Source organism: Mustela nigripes, chromosome 7, assembly GCF_022355385.1.
Source record: "Mustela nigripes isolate SB6536 chromosome 7, MUSNIG.SB6536, whole genome shotgun sequence".
Lineage (NCBI taxonomy): Eukaryota > Metazoa > Chordata > Mammalia > Carnivora > Mustelidae > Mustela > Mustela nigripes.
The window spans coordinates 130,800,113-130,812,304 of NC_081563.1; the positions used below are offsets into that span (position 1 = coordinate 130,800,113).

General features: G+C 49.8%; 1 protein-coding gene across 6 annotated transcripts in view; it reads right to left on the bottom strand.

Moving 5' to 3' along the window:
* Window positions 1–12,192, bottom strand: part of ATP9A (ATPase phospholipid transporting 9A (putative)) — a 134,977-nt gene that overhangs the window by 56,568 nt on the left and 66,217 nt on the right. For all 6 annotated transcript variants that reach the window (XM_059407246.1, XM_059407240.1, XM_059407244.1 and 3 more), the window contains 4 exons: window positions 5,466–5,542; window positions 3,716–3,876; window positions 1,217–1,359; window positions 81–193 (listed from right to left, as the gene is read on the bottom strand). In XM_059407246.1, coding sequence (XP_059263229.1) covers window positions 81–193; window positions 1,217–1,359; window positions 3,716–3,876; window positions 5,466–5,542 — 494 coding nt within the window. The remainder of the gene's footprint in view (window positions 1–80; window positions 194–1,216; window positions 1,360–3,715; window positions 3,877–5,465; window positions 5,543–12,192) is intronic.

The following is a 12,192-nucleotide window of genomic DNA, read 5'->3' on the forward strand; positions in this document are numbered from 1 at the left end:
CAGTATCAGGAATCCTATTTCAATACAGGGGTTCGTACGTGCAAAAGAATCGTTTCCAGTATCAAAGCAGAAGGCGTTACCTGGGTATAAACACTAAAAATGTGGCTCTGCACTTCATCCATGGAGTCAAGGCTATAGGCCACGGTGCCCAGGTGCAGCCGTTTGAAAACCATCTCGTTCTGGGTGAGAGTTCCTGCAACACAAGACACGTGAGGAACCCGCCCACCTCCAGGGGCTTCCAGGAACAGGAGGGATCCTGGCTGTCGTTTTCTGAGCATTTACTACTCTACGCCCTGCCCTGGTTTCAGCACTGCCCCTGCTCCCCTGCTCAGGAGATGTCCGCAGTGTTTATCTGGTCTGTCCAGAATCGAACTCCTTTTCTTTTGAAAATTGCTTCCTGGATTTCCACAGGGGGCACGATCACCCTCATTCCCTGGGATGGTCTAGAAGGCGCGTCAGGCAAGGCGGCTAACTCACTCCAGCAGCCCAGACGGTGGCACAGGACTTATACACGGGATTCTGTCCAGAAGGGATCTGAATCCTGGGCAGACGGATACACGGACAGAAGACGAACAGAGTCAGGTTCACCCCCACTGAGGAAGTCCTACAGCGGCTACCCCAGGGGCTCTGAAGCAGACATATCCAGAAATCTTCTGGTTCTGTTCCTTCCTGAAACCTCATTTTTCTCTGACGGGCTGAGCCACAAGATCTTTGCAACAGACTCGCTTTTGTCCCATGGTCACTCAGTGGTAGAGAGGAAGCTCAACCCAGGTGTCCCCACTCCCCGTCCTTGCTCTTAGCCACTCCGAAAGCAAACTGCAGGGCAGTGTTCTGGGGTGCGGCGATGAGGACTCGAAGCCTGCTCGGTCACCCTGCGCTTCTGACACGGCAGCCAACCTCCCCGTGCTTCGTTTCCTCATCTGTAAAATGGGGCTAAAAATGCCTCCCTCCCAAGATGAGGTTGAAGATTCACTAGACCACCCTCTGTGAGCGCCTCGAGAAGTGCTTTGAGCCTAATTAGTACCGGGTAAGGCTTTGCTGCTTGACGGTGAGGACAATCGTCACCAAAAAAAAAAAAAAAAAAAAAAAAATCAACATTCCTCAAAAGCTGAAGAGAATAAAACAGCAGCAAGCATCCATCTCTAAGATCTCCAGGAAGAGAATGCAAGCGCCGCCTCTCACTGGGAAGCCCGAGAAGCTCCAGAAAACAGCTCACCTGTCTTGTCTGTGAGTAGGTAAGAAATCCTGCCCAGCTGCTCAGGGATGGTGCTGGAACGAACCACCGTCCCGGGGATTTTCGAGTCCCTCCGAATCACCCAGCTGTACACAATCTTGCCCATGTCCAGGTTCACACGCAGGCTAGTCCAAAAAGCAGAGCAAACAGGTTAACAGGATGTCCGCGAGGCTCCCTGGGTCTCTATCTGCAGACAGCAAGGACCCTAAACGACTCTAAACCCCATCAGTGGGGCTGTAACATTTGGAAACCCCTCCCCGGGGCAGCACAGCCTTGAGGCGGGAGCCACAGAGTCCACAAGTCCTCTCTTAGTTACCTCACAGAAAAAAAATCACCAATTCCACGAAGCTGTTTTGGACTAAAATAAAACAATGAAGGTTTAAAAGGCTTTTAAAATACTGAAAAGCGGGGCGCATGGGTGGCTCAGTGGGTTAAGCATCTGCCTTCGGCTCAGGTCATGGTCCCAGGGCCCTGGGATCGAGCCTCTCATTGGTAATCCCTGCTCAGCAGGGAGACTGCTTCTCCCTTTCCCACTCCCCCTGCTTGTGCTCTCTCTCTTGCTACATCTCTCTGTCAAATAAATAAGTAAAATCTTAAAAAAAAAAAAAAAAAACCACCCACATCCGATCAGCAGCAAGTCTGCTCCTCCTCCCCCTTCTCCCCACCCCACAGGCTTTTTCTCTCTCAATTAAATAAATCTCTAAAAAGAGAGAGAGAAACCATTAAGCGTGCAGCTCAGTGGTATTAAGTTTAATCACACGGTTGTGTAACTACCACCACCATCCCTCTCCAGAACATTCTATCTTCCCCAACTGAAATCCTATGCCCACGACACAACCCCCCACTCTCCCCTTCCTCCAGTCCCTGGCACCCACCACTCTCCTTTCTGTCTCTCTGAACCTGACTGCTCTGGGGACCTCACATGAGAAGACTCGTACAGCACGTGACCTTCTGGGACCAGCTGATGTCACTCAGCATAATGTCTTCAGGGACGTTGTACTGTGTGTCTGAATTTCATTCCTTTTTAAGGCTGAATAATATTCCATTACATGTATCCTCTTCATCTTGAGACATTATGTTATTGTAAAAAATAAAAAGAAATTGTCACAGTCGTGCCTACTCCTATAAATTAACCAAACTGCCCACTATTTTCCTGGCTGGCCGCAGGAAGAGTCAACTCACTAATTTTCAATCACACAGTAGACAGAGCTTTAAAGATTACAATGTCACTTAACATTACCTTACAAACACTTTTTTTTGCTGGTGATAGAGCAGAGGTACTTATTCTTGGAAACCAAGATCCAGACCGCACTGGCGAGGGGTCCAATGCCCCTCTTCTAGGAACACTGCGGTACCAAAACTACAATCCCTATCCTCAGGAAAACATGAATTCTAGCTGGGATGACATAAACACCCAAAAGAGCAAGACAAATCACAAGCAACATACCAAGTGTAATATTAGAAGCACTAAAAGTTTCAGGGGGGAAAAAAACATGATTTATTTTAATAATATTTACTAAACATCAATTATGGGAGACAGTAGAAACGAGTCCCCGACAACACAGAGCTAAACAGTGAAACCTAGAATATACACTAGGGCTGTTCTAAATAAAACACATCGGGGTACCAGTCACCCGTATATCTGATGTCCAAAGTTACTTACAATGCACTGCTCTGAGAAAAAAAAAAAAAAAAGAGGTAGATTTTACATACAGCAGAATCTCCCTTTAAAATAGAAAAGAGGCTAGGGGCGCCTGGGTGGCTCAGTGGGTTAAAGCGTCTGCCTTTGGCTCAGGTCATGATCTCAGAGTCCTGGGATCGAGCCCCGAATTGGGCTCTCTGCTCAGCAGGGAGCCTGCTTCCTCCTGTCTCTCTGCCTGCCTCTCTGCCCACTTGTAATCTCTGTCTGTCGGGTAACTAAATAAAATCTTGAAAAAAAAAATTAAAAATAAATAAAATAAAATAGAAAAGAGACTAGAAAAATATATATGCCAAAATATTAAGAGCACCCATCACTTAGTTGTGAGATTAGAGGTGATTTTGATCTTATTCTCTGGTCACTGTGAATCTTTGTTTTCTCCTACTACGACAATTCCTTGTATTATTTTCTAAGAGCATTTATTCAGCCTCCAAGGAAGGCAAGCCAGCAGCTGGCATGTCACCAATGCTCATCAGACCCAGTATTTCCCTCTGAGTGTGGATCCACCACCCGGGATCCACCTTAACACAGCCTCCGGCGGCCAGCGCCAAGCTCCAGAGCCGGCCCACGAGACAGACGCTAAGCGGCATCCCTGGCACAGAACAGGCAGGGCAAGGGCTTCTGAGCAAAGACTGATTCAAGAAAGGCTGGTTCACGGAGGAACCGCCCTTCCCCTGCTGGGGCCCAGAACAGGACTCACGCTCCCAAGAGTGCCCCATCGTCATCTCCAAGGGGACCACAAGAGAAAAAGAAGAAAATGGCCTGGGTCCTTCTCCACTCACCTGATGGGGATGATATTGGAGAACAGCAGGAGAAAGCGGATGATCTGGAGGTACCAGCGCCCGGCAAAGTGCTGAAGGGCCACCATGACCAGCGACACCACCACCAGAGCACCGAAGAGGATCTTGGTCAGGCAGTTCACCTCCAGGTCAAACAGGCCGATCTGTGGGACGGAGCAGCAGGGGGAGCCTGTGCTTAGTCGGTGCACCAGAGCCCAGCTGGAGAACTGGTCCTTCTCCAGGAGCACCTGCGCCCCAGGCGAGAGACAGTGGGACCCTTTGGTCCCTACGTCTTTGGTTCAGAATACTGGGCTCCAGGGGCTGGGCTTCCTAACACACATCCAAGGGGCCTCAAGGATTTCTGATTGCATTAATTTTTTTAACAATCAACAAGACTTAGGGGCACTGGGTGGCTCAGTCAGTGAAGTGTCTGCCTTCGGCTCAGGTCATGATCTAAGGGTCCGGGGATCGAGCCCTGCATCAGGCTCCCTGCTCAGTGGAGGGTCTGTTTCCCCCTCTCTCTCTACCACTACCCCACCCCCTCAGCTCATGCTCTCTCTCTCTCAAATAAACAAGTGAAATTTTTAAAATAAAAATAAAATCTTTAAAATAAAAAACAAACAAACAAAACAATCATGAAGACTTAGACTTGGACACACATAAACAGGTCATGGTGCCTTGGGGGCTAAGTGCGGGGTGACATACGCCACAGCCTATAAAATGGGCTCGGTCCCCCACTCCTGGAACTGCCCCACACATGGATCCGGGGCTGCCTGACAGCTCAGGGCACACACGCCGGTGGGACCTGATGGCTAAGACTCGTGAGTGCAATGATCTGAATAATCACAGATCTACTTCAACGTGTCTGCAAAAAAAAAACGGAACCAGCAGGCCAAAGCCGTAACTTCACAGAATCGTGGCCCAGCACGAGGCTAAAGCATCAAATAAATGGCCTTCTGGTCGTAAGGACCAGGGGGAGGCAATGACCAGAGGTCTGGAAACCGCACTCGTTCACGGCGTCGACAGAGGAAGTCATTGTACAGTTTCTGGCTAAGTCTTGAACTGTGGGGGAGGGGTGGGGCCGGGAGGGCGGGTCGTGGTGTGAAACGAGTGAGGACAGGGCCCACCTGGAGGCCACAGAGCGGACCCCCCGCTTACCACGCCACAGCCAGTGTCCTCTGTGGGGTGGATCTGAGCCCGCCCCTTCCCTGCCGGGCAGCGTGAGGCCACGGGGCTTCTCACAGCCACTGCTCAGCTCATGAGCCCATGGAAGCGCCCGGGCTCCCCGGCTGGGGTCGGGGTGGTGGGGAGTAAACGGGGGGGCGGTCACCTGTGAAGGATGGGGCACCATGCAGGGCACGCAGGAAGTGGTCAACAGTTTGAACTTGAAAGCTTTAAAAATTTTATGAATTCCCACAAATACACAGGAATGCATGCTCCTGTGTTACACGGATGCGTGTGCACACGCGCACACGTGCACAGACACATGAGAAGACAGTACGTCCATATGAATGAAATAACACTGTAAGGTGTTCCTGTCTTTAAATCCAGCTCCTCTGAGGGCCTGGGTGGCTCAGTCGGTTAAGCGACTGCCTTCAGCTCGGGTCATGATCCTGGAGTCCCAGGATCGAGTCCCGCATTGGGCTCCCTGCTCAGTGGGGAGTCTGCTTCTCTCTCTGACCCTCCCCCATCCCACGCTCTCTCTGTCAAATAAATAAATAAAATCTTTAAAACAAACAAACGTCGAGCTCACCTTACTTCGAGGGTTTGAGGTGTTCATGACACTCCGGAGTTCTCTGCCCGTGTAAAGGACAACACCCACGACAGTACCTGCAGCGAGAAAAGCGCAGCACAAAGAGGCGTGAACACCGACGACGATCCGGGGCCACGAGGACCAGCCCTGCTGCTACTCGCCACAGGCAGCCATTTCGATTTAAATTCAACAGAAATTAATATATCCAGGTCCCCGTCTTCCCTCCGCGTCCACCACGGTTTCAAGCGCTCGGCGGTCACGGTGAAGACACAGAGCACTGTGACTGTTGCTGGAAGGTCGGCTGCTCAGTGCGGGTCTGTGGGGTCCCCTGGGGACCTGGCGGAGGTCTGCCCGTCATGCCACCGCCCTCAGAGGCTTCCAGAGGCGCTTATAAGACATTCCTATCTTCAGACACTATGAGAACTTACAAACACGCTCTCATTAGAGCCTTCTTCCTGCTGAGTCTGATTCCTTTAGATACTGTGTCCAACGAGAACACAGGCCAGATGACCCATCTTTCCTGAGAAACTTCCCCACCCCCTCTCATGCGCCCCCCCAGCCCTGTTTATCAATCTTTCTAAAAGTCAGCAACTTATAGAAGAAACGCAAAAGGCCAGTTAACATTAGAAAAGATGCTCAACTTTGTGAGTAATCAAAGAAATGCAAAACAAGCCACTTTTATCCCTATTGCAACAATAAAAATTCCACAGACTGATAACACCCAGTGTCTCCGCCAAATGGGCCCTTGTCATAACACGCTGTTGGCTGGAGTATAAACGGGAACAATCTATTTTGGGGTGAAACTGGTCATATCTATTAACAATCTACCTGTCTCCTCTCCTCAGCGTAAGCCACAGAAATGCTCAACACAGTGGGGAAGACCCGACAACAAAGGAGGAAACGAGAAACAGGCAATCACAGACGGTGGCAGGTGCCGTCATGAAAATCAGGCAGAGGAACAGACCAGAAGGAGCTGGAGAAGCCCGCTGGTTGGTACTGGGTGGTCGGAGAAGCAGCCTCTGAGATGAGGACGCCTGAGCAGGAGCCTGAACCCTGAGAAGGGGCCAGCCCCGCCATGCTCTCAGGGAGGCGGCCAGGAACACAAGCAAGCTGGTCTCTGCTGGGAACGAGAACCACCTCCACTCTCCTCTCTCAAAGGGAGATGCCAAAACCTCAGAGAGGGTCAAACAGAGCTGGTCAAGGAACCCCAGCCCAGAGGACGCACTGGGACTGCGTCTCCCCGACAAAGCCCCAGGAGGACACACTGAGGTCCCCCCTCCAAGCTTAATGCACACAACGCGGTTCCCTTCCAGGAAGGCTCAGCAGATGGCGGGCCAGGCAGAGCTCACTTGCTAGTCCCCTGGCAGATGGCGGCTCCAGTGAACGCAGGCCTGCGGCCACAGCAGATGGTCAGACCAGAGGTGGCCACGCAGCCACTGCACTCGTTCCTGCACAGATGTAGTGGGTGTCAGTCCCCGCGATCGAGGGTTCAAGAGGGTCCTGATGACAAGGACCTCTGAACAGTTCCTGCACTGGTGCCGGCCAACCTTGATGCCTGCCAAGGCTGAAATGAAAATGGCCCTTCTCCCCGGTGCCTGCCTCTGCTCAAGGCCAAAACCCCTTCCATAAGATCCAAACGCCAGCTACAGTCGCCCAGAGAGAAACCACACACGTGCACTGGTTTGGTCTATACTGGGGCTTTTGAGGTTTTGAATTCATCAACATCTTTTAAATACAGGAACTTTCATATAAAAAAATTGAGAATTCTCGCTCCTCCTGGAAACTTAGAAGATCTGGAGACACTGAGTCCGTACTCCCAGCAGGTGCCAAGCATGGGCACTCCCTTTATCCGGGGGCAGGCTCTCAGCTCATCCTGACCCCCATGCGGCCCAAGCCACCCCTTCAAGACCTCCTTTCCACTCAGCCGGCTGGTTTCTCCAAGTCACACTGCTGTGGTCGGGTGTCACGCCAACTTCTTCCTAACTCTCCACGACAGCCCGGTCCCAGGGTCAGGGCCTACTCTGTGACCCCTTTGTCCCTGTCTGCAACAAGATAAATGCTACCCCTGAGAGTGAGCTTTCGGAAATGTTTACAGCAGTCAGAAACCGCTGCGGCATTCAAGCGAGTAAGCGCAGGACCAGTGCCACTGGACAGGGTCCAGACCAGCTGGACACGCTCAAGCTCACATGCCCATGTGCACAGGCACGACTGCCCACAGGCTGTGCAAGGGCCACGGACTGATCTGCTGCGGATCGGAACCGGGGGAGGCAGGCGCATAAGCAACTGGAGAGCCTGAGAAGAACCAGGCTCCAGAGCCCCCGGGCCATGCCCCAATCCTTCCCTCTCTCAGCCCAGTGACTCCCCAGCCTAGCGGCGAGGGGTTGGGTTGCCATGGTGACTGCGTCCTCTCCAGGTAGAGGCCAGCAGAGGCAGCTGGACCCTAAGCACTGTCTGGCAAGCGTTCTCATTCTTTCAGACTTTCAAGTGGTAACAGCAGAGTGACCGGAACATAGGACTTCGCTTCTAAAGAGAACAGAGAAGTGAAATCTCACAGAATCAAGATGACTAACGATGGCGGTTTCTTGATGGGGTGCACCAGAAGGAAATGGCTTGCATATAACCAGGCTTGCATCAGAATCAGAATGCAGTCAAAGGACTACTCACTGACAAGCAGGGAAAACTGAGGCCACATAAGGAAATGGTACGTGTCCAGTGTCACGGACTCTGAAACCCATGCCCGGTGAAGGGCTCGGCAGGTAACACCACTGGGTCACGGCTCTCACCACTCACTGTCCTCCCCATCACCAATCACAAACTTTGAAATGTCTTCTCCCACCTGTTTCCCACTCTCTGCCTCCCAGGAGAGGACCTCCTAGGCTGTGCGACCTCAGGCAACTTGCTTAACGTCTCTGACACTCCATTCTTCATTCCATGAAACCCCCCTTTAATGTTGTGAGACCAAAACAAGAGAGTGGCAGCAAAATGCTTCATAAATAAAAAGAGCCTGATAGGGTGCCTGGGTGGCTCAGTGGGTTAAGCCTCTGCCTTTGGCTCGGGTCATGATCTCAGGGTCCTGGGATCGAGTCCTGCATCAGGCTCTCTGCTCAATGGACAGCCTCCTTCTCCCTCTTCCCCTGCCTGCCGCTCTGCCTACTTGTGATCTCTCTCTGTCAAATAAATAAATAAAATCTTAAAAAAAATAAAAAGAGCCCGATAAACAAAAGACCCATCACTGTTCATCTCTGAGATGAAGGCTGACAAGTCCCTCCACCTCAGAACTCTCCACATGGCCACTTAAATTGCTTCCCTTTACACTGGTTTCAGAGGACTTTGCAGACCCGCCCCCACTTCCTCCCATCTCCTCTGTCCTTTGTATTCCGTTTAGAGTGAACTAGAAACACCAGGAGGATGAAGACGAGGACTTCCCAGCAAGCCGCCGCAGCGCCAGGACCGAGCAACAGAGCATGGCTGCATCCCATAGAGACGCTCAGGAAAGGTTGTTGGGGGGGTCTGGCTGGCTCAGCCAGATGAAGAGTTTACGACTCTTGAGCTCAGGGTTGTGAAGCTGAGCCTCACACTGGGGAGCAGATTATACTTAAAATGATCCTTTACTTTTTTTTTTTCCAAAAATATAAAAATAGGGGCGCCTGGCTGGCTCAGTTAGTTAAGCAGCTGCCTTCAGCTCAGGTCATGATCTCAAGGTCTTGGGATCGAGTCCCGCATCAGGCTCCCTGCTCCGTGGAGAGCCTGCTTCTTCCTCTTCCCCTGCCTGCCGCTCTGCCTACTTGTACTCTCTCTGTCAAATAAATAAATAAAATCTTTAAAAAATAAAAATTAAATAAAAGTTAAAATTAAAAAATAACTTTGTTTTGTTTTGTTCTGTTACATGGAAAGAAGCAGGCAGAAGAGAAGAAAATCACCAGAATAAAAACCAGACAGACATGTGAATATGTATTTACTACTAAAATGTCAATATTGTTGAAGCAAGTGGCTAACCAAACAACTCAAACCTATGAGGAATCAACGCAGCTGTTACCCTTGGGGCGCCTGGGTGGCTCAGTCACTTAAGCATCTGTCTTCAGCTCCGGTTATGATCTCGGGGTCCTGAGATCGAGGGACCCCCTCCCACCCATGCATCCAGCTCCCTGCCCAGTGTGGAGCCTGCTTCTCCCCTCCTCAGCCCCTCCCCCATCACCCACCTTCTCGCTAGCTCTGTTCGCTTGCTCTCAAATAAATAAATAATCTTTTCATAAAGGTCGCTGTGTGGGGACTGGAAGGCAGCGGGGGGATCGCTGGGGGCTGACAAAAACCCCAATTATTGATCGGAGCACTGGTGCTAAGTTTGGGATTCAGCCAGTCTTCCATATATGCGTTATCTTTCGAAAAAAGGGAAAGAGAAGACACCCGCCTGCAAGGAGCACTGGACTTACCGCCTGGCAAGCAGATGCCCACATCCCAGGCGCCCCTGTGCCCCCAGCTCTGCCTGAGCTGGACACAGCACAACTCAGGAGTTCTACCCCCCCCGTATCTGATCTCCGTTCACAGCCCCATTCCGCCTGCCGCTCTCCATCCCAAAGTGGGCGCTCTCTCCTTTCACACACGTCCAGTCCCCGGGGGCAGCCTCGACACAGGGCCACGTGCACAGACTGGGCGCCAGGGTCTAGAGCTTCCGGCTGGAGCTCAAGTAAGGCCCTTATGCCAGTAAGGTTTCCTAACATCACTCCATGCATTCAAATATTTTAATGTGAAACTATATAAACACTCCAAGAAAACATTAGTGTATTCGTCTCATTTTAAAGCAGGTAAGATTTTCTCAGCATGTCGCAAAAACCAGAAACCATAAAGAAAAAAAAAATCAGTAGGTTTGAGGGTATAAAAATTTTAAATTTTTGTGCCAAAATACAAATGAGACTAACTGGGAGACAGTAATTGCAATTAAGGTAAAAAGCAGAAGGATAATATTCTTAGCCTATAAAGAGTTCTTAGAAATCATTTTTTTAAATTCTTTTAAGATTTATTTACTTGAGAGAGAGAGAAACAGCACATGAACAGGGGGAAGGAACAAAGGGAGAAGCAGACTCCCCACTAAGCCAGGAGCCCTGTACAGGATTCACTCTCAGGACCCTGAGATCATGATGTGAGTGGAAGGCAGACACTTCACCGACTGAGCCACCCAGGTGCCCCAGGAATCAATTTTTAAAGGAATCCATCAATAGAAAAAAAAAAAATGGGCATTGGCCATAAACTGGCAAATCATATATACATTTTAAAAATGCAAATGAAAAAATACAAATGAAGATAAAACACTTTTAAAAATCCAACTTCACGGGCGCCTGGGTGGCTCAGTTGGTTGGACGACTGCCTTCGGCTCAGGTCATGATCCCGGAGTCCCGGGATCGAGTCCCGCATCGGGCTCCCAGCTCCATGGGGAGTCTGCTTCCCTCTCTGACCTTCTCCTCGCTCATGTTCTCTCTCACTGTCTCTCTCTCAAGTAAATAAATAAAATCTTTAAAAAAAAAAAAAATCCAACTTCACAAATAACTTTTTTTTTTTCAGATTTTATTTTTGGGACGCCTGAGTGGTGCAGTCAGCTAGTATCTGACTCTTGATTTCAGCTCAGGTCATGATCTCAAAGCCGTGAGATGGAGCCCCAAGACCAGCTCTGTGTTCAGTACAGAGTCTGCTTGGGATTCTCTCTCTCAACATAAAACATATCTGCCCTTTACTCTAGGATTCCCGTTTCTATGGAAATGTGGATAACATCAATATTTAGAACTTCTATCTGGAAAAACCAAACAAAGCACATCAAAGACAAAAGCAAAAGCCAAACAATAGACATTGAAAAGAAGATTTGCATCACATCGAGATGAGTTTGATATTGTCTCTGCTAGGAAGCACGCTCACAAGTCAATATGAAGAAACAGAAAGTAGACCGACCAAAACATTAGGAACTGTCTTATGTGTTGAAAGAGGTTCCCATATTCTCAATGAAATAAACAAAACAAGAACAAGACAACCTCTATCACAGACAAGAACAGTATAACACTATGAAACTTCTGCATATCAAATACGCCACAAAACCTTTTCAAAAACCAGAAATGGGGAACTCTCACAAATGAGTAAGAGCACGAGAACGAGAAGAAACAGCTAGCGGGCACAAAAAGTAAGGGACACAGGTAGAGAGACCACACAGACCACAAGGAAAGCCAACCTTCCAGGCAATCCAGGAAATGCAAATCGAAACACACTCCTTATTTTTCTGCCAAATTATTAAAAGATTAAAAGGAATAATTACTTATTAATTAATAAATGCATTCAAAGGGGAGGAAAACTGGGAAGGAAGAGTAACCAGTTCTGAGAGACGTGGGTGGACCTGCGGCAGGGGAGAGGCTGGAGGGGAAGGACTGCAGCAGGGGCTGGTGGGTGTGGCCAATGGTTTGGGCGTGGTTTGTGGGTGGGGTTTGTGGGCGTGGCAGGCAGTTCCTCCTTGCCGGTGCAGAGCCTTAAGGATCCATTTCTCTTCTTTAGCCATCAGGAGGAATTGAGAGACATTCCAGATTAGGCTGCAAATACAGGCAGGGAGTGGAAAAGGAAAAATGGCAGAAGACGTAAAAGGAGTGCTCATCTCTATGTGCATTAGGTGGTTCATCTGTGGATGAGTTTGTGCTGGTCTGTACTGGTCATTCCCTTCCTTAGCCACATAGTATCCTGACTGAGCACCTAAATT